Here is a 25591-nt window from a genome sequence, read left to right on the forward strand (position 1 = left end):
GTGTTTTGCCTGCATGTGTCTTGTGCACCATGAGGCATCCCATCCCTTAAAACAAGACATACATGGTTGTGAGCCATCACGTGGGTGCTGGCAACTGAATGCCCGGCACTTGGGAGGAGCAACAATTGTTTTTAACCACTGAGCCATGTCTCCAGCCACCAGGTCCCTCCCACACACCTTTTTCTAAAAGAATAGGAAGGGGAACCTGGGAAGATGCCTCAGTGGCTAAGAGACCTGGCTCTAAAGTAAAAGGACCTGACTTCAAATGCTTGCTCAGCAGCCGTGTGAGGGCCAGCCATGGCTAACCACGTTCCGGTAGATGGTCCCACACATCATACATCTGGTAAGCAGCACGACATGGATTCACTGGGTTTCACTGGCGTGAGGGTGGGGAGAGCAAATGAATTTAGGAGGGAAAAGTGGGGAGGATGCAGCAGAAGTGATGAGGGGAGCCTTGATCAAAACGGATTATTTGCATCTATGTAGAGGCACTGGCCACCAAGCCTGATGCCCTGAGTTTAGCCCACAGCGGAAGAAGACCTACAAGTGGTCCTCTGGCCTCTATATGCATGCTGTGGCTGTCATCCCTCCCACTCTCCCCTCCCCCCAAAAAAAGATACCTTTTTTAAAAAGTATGTATTAGAATACAGTCCTAAAAAAATTAAACTACAGTCCTTGCATGAAACATGAGAAAATACTGGCTACAGCAACAGTACCGTTTACCAACTACATTCTCGTGTTCTTATTTGTTGATTTGGAGTTGCACTTGAGGGCTGAACAGAGCTTGGTGAGAGAACTTGTTCATATACACAGGGCCCCGGGCTCAACCTTCATCTATCAGTACAGTGATTTTACAGAGTGTGTGTTAGGCTTTGAAAATGTTATCTTTCAAACACCAAGAAATTCAAGGTATACTTTATTCACAGCAGAATTTTTAATTAGATAAGTAACAAAACTCAAAACGTGAAACACTGAGGTGTGATGTTAAGTTATATCTCAAGTTGTTTAAATGAATGAAAAACTCAGTCACAGTCTGTGTGGTGCTCACACCTTTAATCCCCAAACTCTGGAGGCAGAGGCAGATGGATCTCTTTGAGTTCAAGGTTAGACTGGTCTATGTAGTGAGATCCGGGGCAGCCAGGGCTACACAGAGAAACCCTGTCTCAAAGAACAGACAAAAAGAAAATCAATTACAGCACTACAATCTCCTTGTTATTTCCTTTATTGTAAAGCATAAGATGAAATTCCTTTGCACTTCAGTTGAGCACTTAATGCGTACTTCTTTCTGATGCAGCTTCTAGGGAGCGAAGCCCTGACCAGGAAACAGTGATAGCTGGCTTGTTAAAGCGCTAATCGGCTTTGTATCAAAAAACACTGGTCTGTACACACAGTACTGAAAGGTGCCAGAGGAGTTGTAGCTCACAGTTCAAACATGCCACTTGGCTAACTTTGCACTTGCAAACTGGCTTCGTGTGCATCGATGAAGATTGTTTTCAATGGCCCTCAGCCCCGTGCTTCAAATCAAGACAGTGCCCTTAGTCAGGGCAGCAGGAAGGGTGGCAGTGCGACAAACCGCAGGACGTGGAAGGGGCTCACAGCAGACCAGAAAAGCTGGGACAGCGCCATCCGATTGTCACACAGCCTGTGTGGGTCACACTCCAGGGTGAGCCTGCTTTCACACTCTGCACGTGAGGTAAATATTAAAAAGCAAGCAAGCAAGCAAACAAACAAAAACAGTCCCATCTCCCTCTAGAGTGGATTGCTCTCTGTAAACGGATTCACGTTTTCTAACCACTGTGCCAGAGGCGCCACAGTCTAAAACAAAGCCCATTTCCACTGAAAAACAGAGAATTAACAAGCGAGGTCATCGACTCTTCTATACTGAGAGATAAAACTGAAAGATACTGAAACAAAACATTGCCTTAAAGGTTCCTAGATATTCCAAAGTAGAATTCATTTCCTGACAGTGAAATGCGTCATTTCTTTGATTCCTATCGCTTTCATCCTGGAGGGACATCCTGGGAGCTTATGGTGAAGCTTCCTGGGTGAGACTGTCTCACAATTCACTGGCCATATAAACTACGCGGAGGGCTTGCAGGGAGCATCTATGTGTGTCCTTGTCTACTTTCTAAACGTTAAGCTCTTGTATTCCTCTTTCATTTCTCCCCAAATCTCCAGTTATTCCAAGATGACATTCTTATTTAAAAAAAAAAAGTCACAATTTAAATACAGTGTGATACACCTGTGCTGCATTTGATTTAAAGTATTAATAAGTTACAAGTTGTCAAATAGTTTCATGGAATCCACAACGTGAATCCTTGGCATGAAATGAGATCATCTTGTCCTAGAGATACATAAAGCGGTCCAGTGATTTTTGAATTACTTTTGAAATAAAGGCAAAAATAAGTTGTAGGATACTATTTATAAAAGTCAAGTTAGAAAACCAGCTACCCTAAATCTTTCACAAAGATAAATGTATTCTGTGGCTCATCGCTTCTGAAAACTGTTAAGGAGGTTTATAATTAGTGGTTTCAAAGATGACTTCAGGGAAACTACAGAGAACATTATTTGAATGTATGATATATTAAATATACATATATACAGATATATGTATCTGTATATATCTGTATATACACATATATGTATGTGTGTGTATATATATGTGTGTGTGTGTGTATGTACATATATAAACTATAACACTGTATTGGGAATTCATTTAAGTTAATCTTTGAGCCTGCTACCACCACTTGGCAAGTATATTTATTTCTGTTTCAAAGCTGGCTATCAGTGACTAATGCATAAATGGCAGTCTTCAGCTGCTTGTGTTTTGTGTACTTCTGTTAGCGAGGAGATATCAAAAGTCAAGTAGTCATATACCTAAAAAACAAACAAACAAACAAACAAACAAACAAAAAATAACAAAAAAACCCTCACTTGTTACTCTAACAGATATACCTTAAAATATGTAACACTGTGTGTCTGAAAATTTAAAAATACAGAAATCTTCAACAATGGGGCGGACAGGGAAAGGATATTCAAAAGCTCTTATTCAGAATAAATTAAAAGTGTGCATCCTGGCAATTCAGGGCGTGACTTGTCAGATCTTGGCTTATCTTCTTTCTGACTGCTGTGGTCCAACCATTCACTCATTCGATGCGGGGTGGAGTCCCCGTTTTGCGGGCTTCAGGTGTAATTTTCTTGAATGTTGGAAAAACTGGTGCTTGACTTGAGACGTTTGGCTGGAGAGACACAAGCTGATTTCAATTCATGCTCTCATGGGCTTATCCATTGCTTATATGCAAACCAAGGTACCTGCTTTTACTTCTTAAAAGTAAAATCTAAGATGTGTGTGTGTATCTGTTGTTTTGGGGTTTTTTTTTGTTTTTTTTTTATACAGAGGTTTATTGGATGGAGATGAGAGAGGGAAGGAGAGAGAAAGAGAGATGGTGGAGGAAGGGAGTGCGCCCTGACCCTGAGAGAGAGGAGAGAGCAGCAGAGGGAGCAGAGATCAAGAGCCAGAGAGTAAGAGAGAGAGGGTGAGGAGTAGACGGGTCACCAGCATAAAATTAAATTAAGTAGAACTACCCACGACTTTGATAAAAGTAGTACCTGATAAAGCAGGTACTCACACCTTCTTGAGCATTGCAGTCTTAATGTGCAGAGGAAGAATGACAATAACAATCCAAGCTAAAAATCAAACTCTAAATGCCTCTCAAAAGACAAGAGTACTGGAGAGCTGGAGAGTGGCTCAGAGGTTAAGGACACCGGCTGTTCTTCCTAAAGGTTCAATTCCCAGCAACCACATGGTGGCTCACAACCATTTATAATGAGATCTGGTGCGCAGGTACACATGCCGGCAGAATGATGTATTAAATAATAAATAAATAAATTGTTTTTAAAAAAGGAAAAAAAAGACAAGAGTACTAGCCTGGCATGGCAGCACACACTTATAATCCCAGCACTCGGGGAGACAGAGACAGGTGGATCTCTCTGAGTTCAAGGCCAGCCTGGTCTACAAGGTGGGTGAGTCCAGGACAGCCAAGGATACATACAGAAACCCTGTTTGAAAAATCAAACAAACAAACAAAAAACGGCAAGAGTACTTACAAAGCTTTTATAGCAGTCATGTTAACATTATGAAGCCTGAAGAATTTCTCCTAAGATCTAGAGCAAGACAACACCCCCTTACTCAACACATACACAAGCCTAATCAAGAAAAGGAAAAAATATATATGGAAAAAAAGAATATTACCTCTATTTTAAGATAAAAAAAAAATTTCAAATAGGACATATGGCACGTGCATGTAAGTCTTAGGACACTAAGGCCAGAGAATTGTGAGTTTAAAGCCAGCCTGGTCTACAGAGCAAGTTCCAGGCCAGCCTCTGCTACACTAGAAACCCTGTCTCAAAGATGTGCTCACACAAACACCTTGTGTTGTGTGTGTGTATCTGAAAATGTCATTGAAATGAAACGCATTCTTTTGAGCTGGGCAGTGATGGTGCACATCTTTAATCCCAGCACTTGGGGACGAAGAGGCAGGCGGATCTCTATGAGTTTGAGGCCAGCCTGGTCTACAGAGCAAGCTCCAGGACAGCCAAGGCTACACAGAGAAATCTTGACCAAAAAAAAAAAGAAAGAAAGAAAAGGAAAGGAAAAGAAAAGAAACGCATTACTTTATATAATTAATAGTGTATACTAATACCAAAAGTAAGTTGCATAATACACACACGTGTACAAACATACACACTATTAACAAAATATGTGACAATCAGCCGTGACTACGATGCTCATGGAATTAAGCCATGAGGTTTAAACATAGGATCATGGCTACCTGGCTGGGTAAAGTGTTTTGAACAGTTGCGTGCAGATATGTCTCACGTTCTAGAAGTGAAAGGCCGCAGCGCCGCAGCGGGAGCTGGGGCACGCTGACATCTGAGAACTGCTGGCCTCGGGGGTTGGCAGCCCTCCAGCAAGAGCTGCAGTGGGACCTTGGCACCTTATTCCTTGCCTTGTTTTAAGCTCTGCAGAATTCTGACAGCCAAAGACGAGGGCCCCAGCCCCAGCACAGCTTCCTGGGCAGCTCTTACATACACTTCTTAATCCTTGGTTGAATTTGGAAAGCGAATGGGATCAGTAGTTCAGGTTTTTGTTTCGGCTCAGTTTTTACTTACTTTATTAAAAAATGTTAGAGGTGATCTTACTAATTATCAAATTACTTAATAAACTGGCAAGGCAGCAATACCAGGAAATCCAAGTACCTGAAACTTCCTGGCCTCTCTAGTCTAGTTGGTAAGTCCTCAACATCCTTTAAAATCCTACCTGCAAGCCAGCAGTAGTGGTGCACTTCTGTAATCCCAGCACTCGGAGAGGCAGAGGCAGGTGGATCTCTGTGAGTTCGAGGCCAGCCTGGTCTACAAAACTAGTCCAGGACAGCCAAGGCTACACAGAGAAACCCTGTCTCAAAAAAACAAAAACAAAACCAAGCAAACAAACAAAATCCTACCTAGAGGATCACCTACCGGTGTGTTCTCCACAGCCCCACTCTGTGAGCCCACCACACAGAGGTGTGCGCCCGCACCTCCGCACGTTGTGATGACCGGGTCAGGGCCAGCACACTGTGCGGGGCAGACTGCACCTTGTTCCTTTGTTTAATTACAGTGCACTCACCAACAGCAGGAGGAGTGGTAATGCAATGGAAAGAAGAGAAGAAAAAAGAACAGAAGGAGAAAGCAGAGACTGGGAAGTGCTAGGTCCACAGGAAACTCCAGTTTCACCAAACTCTAAAAGGAAGCTCAAATATCCAGAAATGGGTTCAACCTGCCTATTAGCATATCAAAACTCATGGCCTCCAACCCCTGGTATCACAAGGACTTGTTACACATTTCCAAGTCCATGCTAGCATCCCACCCTCCTCCCCTAAACTTCTCCAGCTCATGGGTTTTCTTTCCTTCAGCTACTCATTCCACTTGTAAACCTGCTATTTCGGCTAAGTGCTTTCTCGTGCTCTCTCTTCTCCCTCCCTCTCTTCCTCAATCTGTTCTGCTCCTGCTTCTCTGTTTTCTCTACTCTTTATCCTCTGCTATTCTCCCCTCCCTCACAGATAACCTGCCTCATCCAGTCTGCTGACCACATTCAGCTTGCTTCTTTCTCTCTCTGCTCTGGACTCTTCCAGATGCCCCTGGCTGTTCTCTCTCTCTCTCACACTCTCTCTCTCTCTCTCTCATCTATAGTAAAAACATACCATGGAGTAGTCATATCATCAGTTTATGCAGAGAGGAAGGGAAGAAGGAGAGAGGATGGAGAATAAAACGTGGGGAGGGAGAGGAAAAATCCATGAGCATCAGTGCAGGATGGGAGATGGTTGTGAGTGGTTTTCTCTCCCTCTCTTTTATTCTCTCTCATCTTCTATGTCTTTCTCTCTCATCTTCTCTGTCTTTCTGTGTCTTTCTCTCTCATCTTCTCTGTATTTCTCTGTTCTCTCTCTCTGTCTTTCTATCTCTGTTTTTGCTGTCTGTTTGCTTTGGTTTTGTTGTGTATGCTTTTGAGACAGGGCTGAACTGTGAATAATGGCTGGTTTACAACTTGTTATGTGGATCAGGCTGGCGTTCACTCAAGGATCTCCCTGCTTCTACCTCTTGAAAGCAGTATTGCCTCACATTATTTCATCCAGTATGTTTTTCCATAAAGAATGTCACAGGAACTGTATTTTGAGGAAGGATGCTAACATTAAACAGACTACAATATTCTTTTGTTCAACAAATGTTTGTGAGCATACACTATGGCCAGGCACTCTCTAGATACTGATGATTTGATGGTAAACAAGAAAAAAAAAAACTCTTGTTCTGACGAACTTTATAATCCAATCAAGGGAGACAAATCTATCAGGTAGAACAAACAAATGAAAGTTAAATAACCTAAACTGTTCAGCTAGCACTAGCTTACTGACTGAGCACCATTAAAGAAAGAGCACACAGGACTAGCAAGTACAGGCACTTGCACTCAGCAAACAGATCTCTATTTTTTTATTATTATTATTTTATGGTACTGAAGGTTGAATTCAGGGTCTTATGCATATAGGTAAGAGTTTTAACACTGTACTCCCAACCCCTTGACTGCTAACTCTTCTTCGTATAGGTGGTTAACTAAGTAGATGAATGACTACAGAAAAAAAAACTTACGTAGAATGAGTTTGCGTTTCTTTTGCTCCGAGTGAAGAAAGCTGCTAAGGTAGAAGACGACGGGAAGAAAGAGGATGAACACAGAAACTGCGACTACAGACACTGTGTCACTGCAGGTGACCGAACACTTGAAGGTTCGACTCCAAAGCTTTCGAGTAATGTTCATCTAGAAAAACACACATCACACTTAACTCATCTTTAATTTTTTTTTTCAATCCAAACATCATCTAAAACAGCCTTAAAAAAATCTACTGATAGCTGAGATTTCTTCTGACAGGGAAAGAAGGTGGTTTATAATTGGTAAATGTGTAGATTTTGTTCATTTGCTTTGTTTTCGAGACAGAGTTTGCGTTGGCTGTCCTGGAACTCACTCTGTAGACCAGGCTGGTCTTAAATTCAGAGATCCACCTGCCTCTGCCTCCTGAGTGCATCCTCCACAAGCACACAACTGTCACCGTATACATTTATAACCATACAGAAATGTTGTATTCTAGACACATAATCACCAAGATATGCCAGAATGTCAACCATTATCTCCCAGAGAGTGTGTAGTTATAATAGAGTTAAGACCCTGCTTCCTTATTTAAAGGTTATTTGTTACTGAGAGCCTGTACTGTAGTCACCAAGTACAGAGATGTAAAACCCAAAGCTCTTATGCATGGCCATGTTAAGTGCCTTTGACTTCCTGAGCACTGCTGCTCCAGAACGGCTCTCTCTAAGCTGGGTTGATAACAGTTGATAACAGATAAATGTGAACTGTTATCAGTTCTTCACCAGCAGGCTTAGCCGTTTTGACCCTGAGTTGTTTTCCCAAATAACTAATTCTCAAGCATCCTATTGCCTAGGAGGGCACGACTGCCACCTACTGGAGCTCTTCGAAAAGACAGGCTATACACCAGAGAAAAGGCTTCCCATTCCCCGACACTTACTCTATCCACACATAACGAAAGCAGCGCTAAACCATGGTGGGCACTCTGTAAGCACAGTACTAAGGAGAGGAAGCAGAAGGGTCACGTCAAGTTCAAGGCTGGCCCGTGCTTCGTAGTGAGACCACCTTTTAAAAGAAAGCATTGCACTGCGTAGCGCTGGCTGCACTTTCTCCTTCAAAATCAAAATATGGTAACTTAGTAACTCACCCGTGAGGTGCCTGGTTAGTAGTCATTTTTCGCTGGCAGAGATAACATAAAACCGTATTACTTCATAACTAGTGTAGTTCTTCCTGACGGAAGATATGCCAGTGCACCCCCAGAGAAACGGCACCACTGAAAGCGCATTCGACAACAGCAAAATGTGAACCGTGCCAGAAGCGGGGTACTTACTGCATCTTCCACATCGATGCATAAGTGTGTGCCGGGTTCAGCCTTATTCTCCAGCCCGTTCATTTTCTGCATTTCACTGTACAGGAGGCTCAGGTTTTTGTATGCATCGTTACAGTTTTTGCAAACTTCGGAGTAATTTTTTGGTGGGAGAAGACTGTATGTGTGGCCCTGAAGTGACAAAGGGAGATGTGAGCCACACAGCACACCTTGGACACAGTATCTCTGCGTGTGTCAACCATTTTGACACCATGTCCCCTCAGCCCGGACAGAAGACAATCTTAAAGTGCTTGACTGACCCCGGAAATACACCCACAGGGCTACAGACACCAGAGACACCAGAGAGACCTCAACAGCACACCTTGGAGAGAAGACAAGCCTCATTAGCAAGTTGGATATCCACACGTCAGGGATGAAACTAAATCCTTCGCCCTCACCCTGACAAAAATCAACTGGAAAGAAGTCAAAGGCCTTAATTTAAGACCTGAAACTTTGAAACCATGCAGAAAACACAAAGATACAAGGAGCAGGCAATGAACCCCACTGACCGCTCAGTTGGTAAGGCTGATGACCCAAGCACAGCTGCCATCCTCTGCTCTCCAGGTGCACCCCCTGATTAAGTATTTGAAAACAATTCTTTAAAAATAGAGTAGCGACTTTCTGAGCAAGCCTCCAACAGCTCAGGGAATAGACAAGGATTCACAAATGCAACTGCGTGGGATTGCGAAGCTCCACCCAGCAAGGGGGAGAGCTCTAAGAGGGAAGAGGTGACCTACAGACCAGGAGAGACTCTGCCAACTTGAACCCCTGGTGTCTTTGTAGATAGAGAATGCAAGAAATACATGCAGGGCTAAAATTATTATCGTTGTTCATGTCTGTGCTTAATTATCCCGTTCTTTCCAAATAAAATTCATTCCTGCTAAAGTTCACAGCCTAAATGTCCTCTTTTCTCTGAATGAAATTGGACTTTTCTTATGAGAAGGATACCAACCCCACACAATTTTCTTATCTCAGCTGCTAACTCAGACCTTTCTAGTGAATGAAAAGGGATGGACAGACTGTAGCAAGAGAGAGACAGGCAGGCAGGCAGGCAGAGAGAAAGAGAGAGGTACTATATGCCTGCAAGTTCTAGCTTCTAGGCAAACAGCTGTCTTTTCAAGTACACATATACAGCTTTGCTTTCTATTCTCTTCATTCTTTACTACAGAACATGAACAAAGAGCATCTACTGAACACAGAGATGAAAAAGAAAAGGAGAAATCAGAGCAACTGAACTGACGAAGACCCTATCATGTGACCCCTACCATCTAGTTGACAAACTACATCTCCCCGTAAACTCCCACAAGCCTACTGACAGCTTTTCACTGATCAACTGTGAATTTCGCCAAAACCACAAACCTAGCACAGAATCCTGGTGGTGGTGTAGAGTCGGGGAGAATACAGCTCTGTAAAAGGTACTTTTATTTCAAGATTTAGTTATTTATTTATTGTTTGTACAGCATTCTGTCTGCACACCAGAAGGGGGCACCAGATCTCACTTTAGATGGTTGTGAGCCACCACATGGTTTCTGGGAATTAAATCAGGACCTTTGGAAGAGCAGCCAGTGCTCTTAACCTCTGAGCCATCTCTCCAGCCCATAGAAGGTTTCAGTTGTTGTCTCTGAGGATTACTCCCTCTGTCTGCCAACCTAGACTGGACGCTTCTAGCCTCCCTACAATGTAAACCAGGCCTAGAATGTTTTCAGCCTCTGAGAATTACTGCTGAGTAAGTTCACCCTCTTTTGTTCTTACTCAGCTCTGGGCTGACTGGTGACTGGTTCATCTCGGCTTTCCTGGCTCATTTTTTTTTCCCAGATGACTTATTCAATCTGGTTTTTCTCTCAACCTCTGAACTGCTCTGTTTGGCCTCAAAGTAACTCAAGCAAGCTGCTCTAATATCCTGACTCCTTCTCATTCTCTGGTTCATTTGGTCTTCACCTGAGTTCTCTCCTCTCTCTCTCTCTCTGCATTGCCCATTGCTTACCTCTCTCCTCTCTAGTCTCCTGAGAGTTGAGCATATCCTACTCTGTCAGGTCTTTCTCTGATTTGTCACTTTTTCTGCCACTCAATTAGACATCCCTTGCAAACAGGGGTGCTTTCTAACTTTATCTTTATTTTGGGGATTAAAGGCGTGTACCACCACCACACATGGACCTAAGCTTTTCTTTACCTGAAACTTACTCTATACCAGGCTGGCCCTGAACTCAGAGATCTGCTTGCCTCTCTCTCCTGGATTAAAGACATGTTTATATTCCAGCCAGCTCACACTGACCTAGAAGATTTTTGGATGTGCTCTCTTGCCAGAGAATTGTACACAGTTTAACTTTTGCAATGGAAACCAATTATCAATACCACAAACTTCACAGCTCCTTTTATGAAAACTAAAAGTGCACAAACTTTTGGTATGGCATTCCACTCCTAGGCGTCCACTGAACCCATTCTTAAAAGAACTCCCAGTGACATGCAAAAGGCTGTGAGTGGCAGTAACTTATAACAGTAAAACAAGCAAAGTACAAGGAGGGACTAATTAAATAAATGGCAGCATAACTACACACTGAACCACTGCACAGCTTCTGAAACTGAGCAAGGCAGTGGGATTCTAGGAAGACAGAAGGTAAGGGCACACTGTGGATTTTGAGGACTCCTTTCCTAAGGCTCAGTGGATCGACTAAAGTCAGAACCTGAGGACACTGCACACAGGCCCACGTCACCTCAGGAACCACACCACCCTGGGGCTGGCATGCATGTACCTGCTATGGCGTGCAAGTGGTGGTCAGAGGACAACCTGTTAGAGTGGGTTCCCTTCTATCATGTGGGCCCTAGGGATTTCACGCAAGCCATCGGGCTTCACAGCAAGTGCCTTTACCCCTGGAGCGATCCCTGATCCCTCTGGCCCCAAACATAATCTTCCTTTACAGGCATCCCCTGTAGTCTGACCTCACACAGGTCCCTTCACCTTTGTGCCTCAGTGTCCTTTTTCAGTAAGCGCTTCTGAAAATGGGGGACATGGTATGAAATCATGTGTGATCTTCTGGGGAGCCTCGGCTCTCACTAATGAACCAGTGCCTAACCCTTGCTGGTTATAGAATACTTACCACAGACTCTGGTTTCTTTCTTTATTAACAATTATCCCAGTTTAAAAAAGGAATGTTTATTTTATGTGCACGGGTACATTCTGCATGTATGGATGGGCATCGTTTGTGTGCCTGGTGTCTACAGAGGCCCGGAGATATTTAGTTCCCATGGAGCAGGAGTTATAGATGGCTGTGAGCAGCCATGTGGGTGCTGGGAACTGAACCCTGGTCCTCTGCAAGAGCAGCCAGTGCTCTTAGGCACTAAGCCATCTCTCCAGCTCCTAAAACAGGGTTCCCGAGCCCCATTCTCCTACACTGTCTCCCTCCTTATATCCCCATGGCGTCATCCTCCTCTCAACAACTACTCAGAGTCAAAGCCTAAAACCATCCGGGTTCTTCTTTTCCTTTTACTATCAGCCGAACACATTCTCCATAAGCTAGTCAACCCGTCAGGAAGCCCCACTGGATGGACTTCCAATAGCTATCATGAATTCATCTGCTTTCCTCTAACACTGGGGAACACATCATCAAGCCACTGTCATGGCATATCTACGGCTGCCACCTCTTTTTTCTACCTTCAGCACAGCATGTACGTGCCTGGTGTCTACGGAGGCCAGAAGAAACTGAGTTCCCATGGAGCTGGAGTGATAGGTGGTTGTGAGCCACCATGTGGGTCCTGGGAAATGAACTTTCCTCCTATGGAAAAGTAGCCAGTGCTCTTAACCTCTGAGCCATCTCTCTAACACCCAACCCTCTTTTCCCCCTTCCCTTTCTCTCTTTCTTTTCTTTTCTTTCTTTCTTTCTTTCTTTCTTTCTTTCTTTCTTTCTTTCTTTCTTTCTTTCTTTCTTTCTTTCTTTCTTTCTTCTTAATTTTTTTTTAAGACAGTCTTACTGTGTAGCCCCACTGTGGCCCGGAACTGGCCCTGTGGATTATCAGCCTTGCACTCTCAGAGATTCACTTGCCTCTGCCTGCCAAGTACTGGGTGTGCTACCACCCTTGGCCCTGAGCTGAAGTTCTAATATTTCCAAGTGGAAAAATCTCAGACTAGAAGTAAAGGTTCAGTAATTCCTTTATGAGTTCAAATAAATAGCAAAAGTTAATGCTGTAAAGAGTTGGAATTGTACATTACTCGTCTGCATGAGGTTGACCTAACTTACCTGCAGGTTGTGCTCAAAGCAGGCCAAAGTCTTGTTGAACAGGCTGAGGAAGTACTCCGTGTTATTTGATAGATCGTCACTGTCGTTCGTTAAGCAATCTGTAAAAACAATGAAACAAACAAAGCCCCATGGCACACTGAGGGGTCATCGCTGACAACTGCATGCCGTCACTTACCCCGTGGTCATACAGACAAGCATGAAGCCTTCCACACACGCAAGTGTCCAAACACATAGGCTTCTTCGCCCTTCTAGTTTCCAACCTTGTTTTTTTTTTTTTTAACAACTCTTGAAAGTTTTAAAATAACTGCACAGTTCTCTTCTTATAAAAACAATTACAATTAAAAACTGACTTTTAAAGATGAAGTTAGTGAAAACTCAGCTCTCAATGCTATGTAGATGTAAAACTTTCTATCTCGTATTCCTTTTTCCTAGATCTCTGTCTTTTTACCTTGGTGTTAAATTCAGTGGCTCTTATCTCTTCATCACTGGGGTCTTACTCTATTTAGCAGGGTAGCCTTTTTCATTTATTCTTCTGAACCTACCATGAGCTGGGTGCCCGGAGAAACAGGCTGATGGGAATTCTGCCTAAAAACCTGACGGAGACTTCTTAAAGTCTGGATACAAACAAAGAACTGTTTCGTGTGGTTTTGCAAATTCTGTCCATAGCCCACAGCCCTTGCTTAGCATTGCTTCAAGTTCTTCTACCCCTTCCACTTCTAGTGAGGATGACACGATTTTAGGGCGTTTCTCATCACATTTATTTGATTGTTTGTTTTGTGTGCATGTACATGCCATGGGTTGGAATACAATTTCCTGGACTTGGTCCTCTTCTTCTACCATGTGAGTTCCAGAGATCAAATTCAGGGTGTCGGGCCTGGGAAGCAGCTTTAGCCACTGAACTCAATAACCTGGCTTCACATCCCACAACTGGAGTGGGCCATTTCCCTCTCTCTTCCTTTACTCTCTGCTCTCCACAAGCCCACAAGTATTCCCGTCTGTTTTCTGGACTACAATTCTTTTTGAGACTTGACTGAAGCCTGCCCCTAGAGGCGTTGCGGGTGGGGCTGCTGTGTCTCGTGCGTGTCAACAGATGGCAGAGGGGAGAGCGGCCATGTCTACACTCAGTCTTCTCACCTGTGAGCATTTCAATTAGCAGCCTAACACTCCCTGAAAAAAAGCAAGCCTGAGATGACCACCAGACCAGTGCCATGGGGCTCAGATAGGCAGCAAGCCTGAGATGAACACCAGTCCAGCGCCTCGCAGTCGGTGGGGGGCGGGGGAGGGGCAGACAATGCCTGAGATGACCCCCTGCCTGGTGCCATGATGCAAGAGCAGGCCATAGCACTCTTGAGACCGCCCCTGAGACCACCCCAGGCGCCACTAAGAGGAGCAAGTAAGAGGTGAAGAAATGGAAGAGAAAGAGAAACAGAAGGATGTGGGCACAGTGAAGAGAGACAGAATTGGAAAGTCAAGGGTAGTGAGGAACAGCCTGATGGGAGTAGCAGGCGATGCCACTACTGCGACCATGGTGGGGTCCTGGCCTGTGCTTCCACTGGGGGACCACGTCTGGGTCTGTGGCCCTGCAGTAGCAATGGTCTGTTATCACCAAAGGCCAAGCAGATGTCCCTGGTCTGGGCTACTGCCCAGGGCATGTTGATGTCTGAGGGCTGTGCTGCGCTGGCCCCATCCCTCACCTGCGCATCATGGGAGAGCTGGACCTGGGGACATGAGGGTAGGAGGGCTGACCCCACCCCTAGCCAGCTACAGTACTCAGGAGAGCAGGCCCAGCATACTTCAGGAGTTGTGGGTAAGCTGGCCCCAAAGGTATGAGCATGGGAGAGCTGGCCCTGCCATGCAGTGGCTTGGACAAGGGAGAGATACCCTTCTCCTCCTTCCCCCTTGCCACCTGTAAAGCAGGTGGGAAGCCTGGCCCGGGGATCATGAGAGCTGTAAGGCCTTCCCTGCCCCTCATGAGCTACAGCACTTAGGAGAGCAGGCCCTGCACCTGGTCTGGGCAGCACAGTAGAGCTGACCCTGGTGGTGGGGGTACAGGCGAGCCTGCCCCAGGGGCATAAGCATGGGAGAGTTGGCTCTGCAACTTGTCTTCTGTACAGTGATATGGTAGAGAGAGAGATGCACCCCCCTCAGCTCTTGCCACTGTGGCAGGAAAGAGAGCTGGCCCAGAGGTCTTCAGTGCAGGAGAGCTGACCCTGCCCCTCACCTACTGCAGCACTTGGGAGAGCAGGCTCTGCCCTTCACCTGGGCAGCATAGTAGTGCTGGCCCTAAATGTAAGGGTTCTGGTGAGCTGGCCCTGCCTCTGGTCTGCTGTGCAGTGGCCTCACAGAGGGAGAGATCCCCTCCCCTCCCTTTTGTCCTTGACACTTGCGGTGAGTCATGAAAGCAGGAGAGCTATCTCTGCCCCTTACCTCAGCACCACAGTAGAGCTGTGATGGTGGGGTCATTAGTGAGATAACCCAGTGTGGGAGAACTGGCCCCGAAACTTGTCTGCTGTCGGGCAGCACAGGTAAGGGAGAGATGCCCTCCCCCACCATCGTCCCTTGCCACCTATGGCAGGAAGAAGAGCTGGTTCTGAGGTCATGAGAGCGGGAAAGCTGGTCCTGCCCCTCACCTGCGGCAGCATTCAGGAGAGTGGGCCTTGCACTTCACCTGGACAGCAGGGTAGAGCTGGCCCTGGTTGGGGGAGGGGAGGTGCTGCCATTGAGCTGGCCACCAGGAGAGCCAGCAGGTGGCTCAGATACCACTCAGGCTCAAATCCAGGGCTTTGAATTGGTCCCTCCTCCCCAACATCTACCCTATCAATGAACTGCTGGGGTGCACGAAGGGGTCAGTACTACAAATCCAAGACTACAGGCTCTCCATGTGACACAGCGAAGCAACAGGATATGTGAGAGGAGGAGCAGAAGCCAAAGGTCTTATACCAGGCCAAAGACTGGCTCATTGCAATAAACATTTGCAAGCAAAGAAGTGTGGTCAAAAGGGTGTACTGTGGGACACACTGTGACACACTACAGTTTCCATAATAAGATCTTTTTTCTCTGTTGGGAAGAGAGGTTGCAAATGTGAGGGCGGGGATGAGGGGATGGGGAGATGAGTGCGATTGGGGTGCATTATGTGAAATTCACAAAGAACCAATAAAAAGTTTATTTTTAAAAATGAAATATATTTCTAAATTATAATAAAATTAGTTGATTCAAATTCATTATTTTCTGATTTCAGGGTCATGAAACAATCCTTTTAGATGCCCCCGTAATTAGTCCAAAAGGAGTATTTCAAACGTCTATTCCCTGGTGCCTGACCCACTCCTGCCTTCTTAATCGTAATACATTATTTTATTTGGCACCCACTTGATTTAGAGATTCAGAACCATCTTGTGGGAGTGAAGACAGCCAACAGGAAGCTATGGCTGTAACATGAGGAAAAGGTGGCAGTGGATAAAAGGGACGCCAGAGAGATCAACCCCAGGCCAAGCCAGAGGACAGCTTCACATACGACAGCCACGCACATCGCAAAAGCTGAAGTCGCTGGAGACTTGGATTGCAAGTATGTCCGTATTCTTGACAGTCACTCATTTCATTCCGCTGGTGGTTCTGTGAGGCAAAAACTACTATCTCCATTTTAAAAATAAGGCGCAGGGCAGAAGCACTTGCCACACAAGCCTGAGGACCCCAGCTTGATCCCGGGAGCCCATGGTGAGAGGAGCGAACGGAGTTCTGAGAGTTGACCTCCATGGGCTTCCTGTGGTACACATACACCAAAGTAATAAATAAAAGTTCTTAAAACCGGGGCCTAGAGGGATGGCTCAGCAGTTAAGAACATTTGCTGCTTGTGCAGAGGCCCTGGCTCTGGTTTCCAGAACCTACTTTGAGGTTCACAACCATTTGTAATTCCAGTTCTGGGGGATCCAGTGCTCTCTTCCGGCTTCCATGGGCATCAAGTACATGTATGTGGGACATAGACATTCAAGCAGGCAAAACACTTGTTCACACAAAATAAAAAAGTAACTCCCAAAAAATAATTTAAGAAGTTGAGACATGGTCTCAATGTAGCATTTGCTGTAGTTGAGGCTTGCCTAAACTTACAGAAATTCAACTGCCTCTGCCTCCAGAGTGCTGGGATTAAAGGCATGTGCCAGCACACCTAGCAAATAGTTAAAATTTTTTTAATTAAAAAAATTAAAAATAAGGAACACTTTAGGGAAATGAAGGAGCCTTGCCCAAGGACACAAAACTGATACACAGAAGGCTGGAATCTGTAATCCGTTCAGCTAGCACTGGAAGACACTGCAAGGTGAATCAGTGCCTCTCTTGCTCTCTCAGACCTACACACACACACACACACACACTCTAAACAATTAACAAATTCAACACTCAAGTGTGGGCAACTGCATGCTAATACTCCTCCCTCACCCTGACAAGAACCTGACAGCACCAGGAAGTCACTGACACCTGACCAGAAAGATCAACCGGAAACCTGGTTAACGGGGCAAGGCAACCCACGCCTCATCTTCTCTGCGGAAAACTTAGAAGATGGGAAGCAGGTGATCCCATGACTAGATGAATTGGAAATGCTCACTCCTGAGTCCACTCCAGACTTGTGGCAACTTCTTCTATGCAAGATATGCAAATAAGCAATTTCTTTATAAGAAAGATTTGTGAAGGAGGCCTCTCCGAGGAACAAAAGAGCTTAGCCTCTTCAATTTCCTGCTGTTTTCTCTTCCCTTAAAGTAATCGGAAACCGAAATGAAAAGCTAATGTAGGCTGGTGGTCTGATTAAGTGTTGCATTGTCACAGTATTTTTTTTTTTCAGTAACTACTAGGCGGTGGTATTACAGAGCACAAAGACATTCACTTACACAGTGGGGTTAAACGTGTCTTCGTCATTAGAAGAGCCCCGACTTTCTGATTCAAAACAAGGGATCTCTAGTAAACCCTCTTTATCCGTTGCTGAGCCTTGGGAGCATAAGGTTACAGAGAAGCTGCACATTGTAGAAATTAGTAAGCTAGTGAAGGCAGTGGCAACAAAGCTCTCTGTAGGCACGGAGTGAAGTGCTCACTGTGCTTCTGCCTCATCTCAGATAATCAATGGGGCCTCATCAAGGGCAGATTAGCACAGCTTCTGTCCCGGGGAAGACGTAGGCTTCAGCTCAAGAGGCCTTCTTCAGGGCGCTAAGGATTCCAGTCAAGACCTCACACAGAAGTGGCTAAATTACTACAACACAGTTGTGTGGCTTCGGACTTCTTCCCCCACCACCCAGCGCTCAGGATGGACCCTGGTCCAAGTCCCCCTGTACGTACCAGCAAAGCACTCTATCACGGAGCTATGCCCTTAGTCCTGACCACTCTAGGGACAGGGTCTGCTCTCAGGCTCTTCGCCCTCCAGCCTCCTGAGTGCTGGGATTTACAGGTGTGTACTACGGAGACCAGCTGAGCCACTCATGCGATGGGTCATCCGTCAGGAGTTTGTTTCAAGACCTCTCATGGTTTAAATCAATTTTTAAGATTGATTTACATGTATGAGTATTATTTACATTATATACACACACGTGTACCTGGTGCCCCAGGAGGTTAGACGAGGGTGTCAGGTTTCGTGGAAATGGTGTCACAGATGGCTGTGAGCTTCCCGTGAGTGCTGGGAACCAAACCTAGGTCCTCTGAAAGAGCAGCAAGTGCTCTTAACTGCCAAGCCAGCTCTCTAGCCCCCTCTGTTTTTTTTTTTTTTAAGACTTTTTATTTTATGAGTATGTGTTGCCTGTGTGTGTGTATGAGTGCACTGCCGAGGCCAGAATATGGTATCAGATGCTCCAGAACTGAATAACACAGTTGTAAACTGCTGGGTGGACACCGGGAATGGACCTGGGTACTCTGCAAGAGCAAGTGCGCTTAACCTCTGAGCCACCTCCTCGGCCCGTCCCTGCTGTTTTAAAAACTACTCCTACATGATCACATCCCTGTTGAGGTCGGAGGGGCATGAGTTACGTCTGAGAGGCTAAGTCAGGAGGCTTGGCAGCCCAAGCCCAAGGCCAGCCTGAGACACAGCGTGACACTGACTCACCACAGTTACAGTTACAGACACCCTGCAGAGAAAGAGTATGCTCCCAGGGGCTGGCCATATGGCTTAGAGGGAAAAGGAACCTGCCACCAAGCCTGATACCCTGAGTGGGATTCCCAGGGACCCAAACGATGGAAGAAGAGAACCAGTTTCATAGAGAACAGTAATCATCGCTTTCTGAAAAGCTGAGCAAGCTTCAGAAAGTAAACCAATAAACTGAGAGAATGTCGTAATTAAGCTTAGATTTATGAGAACTATGTTTAAAGTTACAAGTAATTACATCTCCACATAGATAATATGCGAGAAAAAAGGGCTCTGCCTGACTGACTTTCCGGTTCAGCAGTAGGTTTTGCTGCTAATTTTGCAGTCACGAGTACTTAAGCTGGCTGCACAACTGAGAGCTAAGTTTCCTTTGATGAGCTAGAATGTTTTTTCAGGGCTACACAGAGCTTCGGTAGCATCATCACACTCATAAAATACCACCTAGCGTACTGGAATTACAGGCTGCCTATGAAGAAAGAGTACATTCCCAGGGGCTGGCCATATGGCTTAGACGGTAAAGGAGCCTGCCAACGAGCCTGATGACTTGAGTTGGATTCCCAGGGACCCATGTGATGGAAGGAGAGAACTGACTCCTTTTTCAAAATGCAAGTAAGGAAAAATTTAACTACGCAGCTTCCTGTAACTTCGACTTTATACAAGTTTAACATTTTGGCTTTTGGGCTCATAACATTTAGCTTCCAACGTAGACACATCCTGCACAGCAGGATGCAGATGAGCAATTACAGCTCCCTAGATCTACTCCTGATTCTTTACCTGCCTTTCATGTAGGCTCTCACGTCCTTTTCACACTCAGGGCTGTGTGGGACGCTCCCACAGACAAGGGCTGACACATTTCATGATCTTGCTCCATCCCACTTTTCCTCTGCCTTCAGATTCCTTCCTTGTGTTCCCAATGGCTAGACCAGGTGAGACAAGCAGGAAAGCTTTGTGACACTCTGATGAATGCGGCTCTTTTTAGAGCCGGAGACTGGGCCCAGGGCCTCATGCAAGCACTCCACCTCTCACCTAAACCCCAACTACTATAAATTTCTCTAAACTTTTAAAAAATTCATTTTAATTTTTTTCAGATAACTTTCCTATTGGCTTCCTGAGGCAGGTGTGCAGGGAGCATAAGTAGACGCGCTCATCTCATACACTTGGCAAAGAGTCTAGTCAAAAGGATCACACCGGGGCCAACTACTAAGGAAACAGAATGCAGTGAGGAAATCTAAGCAATTAATCTGGCACTGCAAGAAAGAAAGAAGACAGGAAGGAAGAAAAGAAGAAAGAAAGAAAGAAAGAAAGAAAGAAAGAAAGAGAAAAAGAATGCTGTTACTGAATAAACAAAAAAAAAAGAATGAAATTTAACGAGTCTAATGTTTTAAAACTATTTCAAGTCTGTTTAAAGTTCAGAATAGAAATGGTGAAACGTTTTAAAATAGTATTAAAACAACGAATAGGAAATCAGGTTTTTCAAAGCATAATCCTGGGGGAGAAAAGCATTTTGTCCCTCTGACTGCACCTAACATTAAAAAAAAAAAAAAAAAAAAAAAAAAACATGATCTGAACATTCTGGGAGCTTTTGAGCTTTCTAGAGACTTCTGAATGGGAATTAAATGCATATGGTAGAAATATGCATATTTTCTCCCATTTAGGAGCTGCAGCTTAAGCAGTTAAGAACACAGGCTGCTCTTACTTCCAGAGGCCCTGGTTTTGATTCCCAGCATGCACTTGGTGGTTGACAACCATCTATAATTCTAGTCCCAGGGGAGTTGCTGTGTTCTTCTGGCCTCCTGGGGCGTCAAGCTCAACATGTGGTGTGTGTACATACATGCGGGCAAAACTCATATACATAAAATAAAATACAGAAGTCCCATTTAAAACCAGTCCTAGTGTTCTCGTGTGTGTGTGTGTGTGTAAACATAAATGTTCAGGTGAGGCTGTAAGGTGTCTTCTTCACTCTCCACCTTCCTTGTTGAGACAGTCTTTCCAGTGATCCCAGAGCTCACCAGTTGGCTCGCCTGGCTGGGTCTTGATGTCTCTGCCTCCCAGGACACAGAGCCATAAAAAGAGCCTGACTTTTTTACGTGGGTGCTGGTGATTTGAGCTCAGGTCCTTACCAACTGAGACATCTCCCAGGACTCCTACGTTGTTTTGTTTGTTTGTTTGTTCACTGTTTTGAGACCTCTCGTGTGGCCCAGGCTGGCCCTAAACTCTATGTGTAGCTGAGGAGGACCTTGATCTTCTGATTGTCCTACCTCCACTCCCACATGCTGGGATCACAAGGCTGTGTCACCATGCTCAGTTTAGGGCGGACTGGAGACTGAAGTCCAGGTCTTCATGTGTGTTAAGCAAGCACTCTGGCAACCAAGCCACATCCTCTTCAATCTACTTAGGCTATGGATTTTCAACTCTGGCTGTGGGGGTGACAAATGCCTATACTCTAAGAATCCAGGGCGCTAACACAGGAGAAGAGCATTGAGCTCCAGACCAGCCAAGCCACATAAAACTGTGGCTGAAAATAACAGCCTGGTGCTGCACAGGATGTGGGAGGCGGAGGCATGGGGATCTGGAGTTCAAGGTCATCCTTACATACATACCAGGCTCAAGACCAGCCTGGCTTACACATGAAAGACTTATTACATATGTCTTAAAAAAATAAAGAAAACAACCACACACAACAAAGAAAAAGTAGTTGTCATCTAAGCCTTTTTCCAATTTCCAGAAGCAATGAAAAGATACAAAATTAAGAGCCAGTAGTCAACATAGCATTCTATAGTGACATGGGGTTAAAAGATATTTTGGTTTGTGTGTGTGTGTGTGTGTGTGTGTGTGTGTGTGTGTGTGTTTTGTTTTCAAGCTGGGTGCAGTGGCACATGCTGTTATGCTAATTCTAGTACTCTGAAGACTGAAGAAGGAGGATCTTGAGTTTGGAGGCAGCCTGAGCTACAGTAGCAAATTCAAGACCAACCTAGGTTATGTAGCAAGAACCTGTCTCAAACGAGCCAAACAAAACAACAAAAATTTTAGCGGAGCATGCCTTCAATTCCAGAACTCAGGAGACAGAGGCCAGTCTGGTCTATAGTGAATTCCAGGCCAGCCAGGGCTACATAATGGGAATCTGTCTCAAAAAGAAAAAAAAAAAGTGTTTTTAAACCTGCTGTTATAGGTTTGAATCTAAAATGCCCCCCCATGGGCTCATGTGAACAGTTGTTCCCTGGATATTTTCTAATGCTTAAAAAGTTTTCTGTTTCTAAAAACTCACTTCAATTGATTTTCACTCAAGGAAAGTCTGGGGGCCATGGCACCTCTAAGAGATGGGGGCTGACAGAAGCCAGAGCTGGCCTTGGATGGCTACAGCTGGACCTGGCTCCCTGGTTCCAGTATGGCTGTCTGCTGCCTGTCTGCAGTCCTGTGGTGACATATCTGTAATCACGGCATGGCCTGCCACCTCACACTCTGGCTCTGTGGGCAAAGCCACCTGACATTTTCCCCATTCCATGATGGGCTCTCTGCAAGGATGAAGCCTCTCTGCAACCATGAGCTAAAATAAAACCTTTCTGGTCGCTGCCTGTTAGGCCTTTTGTCACAGCAGCGAGGAGTGACCGATACACTTGCTACTTCCGGCTACCTTAAATGCTGCACATGTGCTGTCAATGCCAAGGCGTTGAATAACCCTCTCTTAACGGCATGCTGGTGTTCCAAGAAGTATGGACTGTGTCTGTGAAAAGTCTACCTTCCTTGTCTGACTTTATCTCCCCAGGGGTTTCCAGGGCCCCAAAATGCTTATATACTCTGTGCCTCCACCCACAGTGCCTCCCTTTCTGCCATGTCTTTTACCTCAGCTCCACCCAGTGAGACCACGCCCAGCCATGAAGCCTCAGTTCAAAGAATGTTCAAAGACTTCTCCTTCCAAGACTCTAATGTTATTAACGTGTTTACTTTCTTGCTCTAAGTTGTATTGGTAACTATATCTTTCTCACTACATGGAAGGTAAGGGCAGAAAGACACAGTTGGTGTTCAAGGCACATCTAAGCTGAAATGATGATTTAAGTTTTTCCAAGGAGTACTTCAAATAGGTGTCACTTTATTACACAAAACCACAGGCTGCTGCAAAGCTGGCAGGACAGATGATCTCTCTCTCTCCCTCCCCTTCCTCTATCTCCCTCTACTATTACAAATATCATTATTATTATATTATTATTATTATCAGGTTCTGCTGTTTTCTTAACTTAGAAATGAAGAAACAAAAGACAACGTTAACTACCCCAAACCTGACATGAAGCAAATGTCTGACCTCAGAGCTCTGTGATGGGCTACACATTTCTGACTGACAGGACCCACCTAGGTGACAATGACTAACACGCCATGACCCCAGTGACAGTTCACTCAAACTTAGAAACTACGTACTACCTGCTCTCGGCCATCTTAAAGTTCACCGAAATCAAACCTGATGGTGTAACCGAACCCCGGCATCTACTGCTGCAACACGGCGTGAAGACTCACTTGCACAGTTGGCCTCCTGCCACGTGGTGTTGAAGAACTCGGAGACCATCACAACTATCTGCATTCTGTCCGCCATCAGGAGACTGCCGGCGCAGCGCTGGCTCTCGGAGGTATTCTGAACAACAATGAAAGAGAAAAGGAGAAGAAGAAGATCTAATCCGAGCGTTTAGACTTTCCAAACAAATTACAGCCATGAAACAAAAAAAGCCATAAAACAACTAAAACACTTACCACACACCACTAAAGGTTTTGCCTGATACGATCTGATGGTAACAGCAATAATAATAAAATGTCAGGAAGACAATTATCTAACATTTGTTGCTGCAGGGTTCCCGTGAGAAGGAAGAAGCTCCTTGCTTAACTGCTGAGCCATCTCTCCAGCCCCATCTTTACTTCCGTGGTCAAGTTCAACTTCTTAATTCCAACCTGTGAGTGTGTCACAATCTCTCACTTTGTGTGGGCAGGAAAAATTCCAGAATGTAATAAACAGAGTGTGGCAATGGTCACCTCTAGATGATGAAACATGACAAGTTTTATTTTCACTTTTGCTTCTCTTCCACTGTCTAAATTTTTATACAGTAAATGTATTATCTATATAAGTACTTTTAAGCTGTGAGCAAATGTTCACAAATCCTTTGGCTTCATCTTTTGGGTAGTAATTTTTGGTCCAAAGGCTAGTTAGTATCCTGCAAGAAAATCTAGTAATCCATCCACAAAAAAAAAAAAAAAAAAAAAAAAAACATGTCTTTCTAGGACAATTTTATCATAAAAGAAACTCATGCTATGCAAATAACAGACCTGGATCCTTAGGTCTTCAATCTCATCTATTTCCTATCCCTGTTACCTCATGTAGGGTGCTGAGACCTGGACCTTTTTTTTTTTCTTTCAAAGCTACTTAACTCCTATTGCTTGCAGGCACTACAAGGGATGCTAGTGTTTTGAGGACTGACAAGTGTCAGAGAAAGCCATCTACACTGTGCTTCAGGAAGCTGCCTGCAAACACACAGACCGGGAGTGACGCCGTGGGGTGAGAGAGACCAAGTGGGAACACCTCGAACAGAACTGGCCAGCCGTGGGGAATGATGGGAACATCACGGGATTCATTTGGTTAAGTTCATCCTCTGTATATCTCACGAAAGGGATGCATCTAAGAGAGCTCTTGCTTTTATCTGTTATCTTTGTTTTTTTTTTTAACATTTATTATGTGTTATATGTGTGTTTGTGTGTGTGTGTGCACGTGCGTGCGTGTGTGCGTGTGCTATGTGCAGTGGCCTGCAGAGGCCAGAGGGCATCAGGTCTGCTGCTCTGTTGCTCTCTGCCTTGATCCCTTGGGACAGGGTCTCTCACTAAACCTGGAACTGGTTTTAGGGGGTGGCAGCATCAGTCCCAGCAGTTCCCCTGTCCCGGGGTTCAGGTGCATGCAGTCATGCCTACCGTTCGCATGGGTGCTGAGGAATTGAACTAGAGTCTTAACGCTTCTACTGCAAGCACCTTCCCCACTGAGCCACCTGTCCAGCCCTCCTTTATTCTCCTGTCTTAATGTTATGTGCTACTGGGGGCCACACAGGTGCTCAGCCAGCATGCAAACCCTGACCCCTGACCTTGCCATTTTTCTTTCTTTTCTTTTTTTTTTTTTTTTTTTAGATAGAATATTGCTATGCAAATCCCAGGCTAACCTACCTCAAACTCGTGATTCTCCTGCCTCAACCTCCCTAGTTCTGGGTGGAGTTTGGTTGGCCAGGGACCATGACAAGCCTAGGTCAGGAGATGATGGTCTTGGTCAGCTGACTTAACTCCTAAGTGAAACTGGAGCTCAGTTTCATAACATCCTATAGTAAATAAAATTCATTCCCCAAGGAGCACAGTGCCTGGCACACAGTCACTGATAAGAGGAACTTCACCCAGGTGCCTTGCTGACAACCCCAAGTTGGGGGTAGACAGTTTAAGTGCATCCTCCCTCGGTAGCTGACCGTCTACTTCAAAATCATCAGATGGCTGCATGAGGCAACTGCCCTCAAGCCTAACAGCCAGAGTTCAATCCCTAGACCTCATGGTGAAAAGAGAACTGAGTCCCACAAGTTGTCTTCTGCCCTCCTCGTATGTCCCACGGCATGGGTACTCACACAGTGACACACACAATATGTAGATAGATAAATAAGCAGATAGATAGATAGATAGATAGATAGATAGATAGATAGATAGATAGA

The 25591-nt window shown here is 45.0% G+C and overlaps 1 protein-coding gene and 1 non-coding gene across 2 annotated transcripts in view; one reads left to right on the plus strand and one right to left on the minus strand.

Annotated features, from left to right (window-relative positions):
• Positions 1–912: 912 nt before the first annotated feature.
• Positions 913–25591, minus strand: part of Ostm1 (osteoclastogenesis associated transmembrane protein 1) — a 30819-nt gene continuing 6140 nt past the window's right edge. The window contains exons 2-6 of the mRNA XM_055616104.1: positions 23385–23499; positions 12767–12864; positions 8499–8666; positions 7180–7345; positions 913–3239 (exon numbers count right to left, since the gene is read on the minus strand). Coding sequence (XP_055472079.1) covers positions 3184–3239; positions 7180–7345; positions 8499–8666; positions 12767–12864; positions 23385–23499 — 603 coding nt within the window. The 3' untranslated portion in view covers positions 913–3183. The remainder of the gene's footprint in view (positions 3240–7179; positions 7346–8498; positions 8667–12766; positions 12865–23384; positions 23500–25591) is intronic.
• Positions 13803–13931, plus strand: LOC129683487 (small nucleolar RNA SNORA17). Its single transcript, XR_008721166.1, has one exon. It is a non-coding gene; the product is annotated as a small nucleolar RNA SNORA17 (small nucleolar RNA).

Source organism: Psammomys obesus, unplaced genomic scaffold, assembly GCF_907164565.1.
Source record: "Psammomys obesus unplaced genomic scaffold, mPsaObe1.curated_primary_1811, whole genome shotgun sequence".
NCBI classification, from domain to species: Eukaryota; Metazoa; Chordata; class Mammalia; order Rodentia; family Muridae; genus Psammomys; species Psammomys obesus.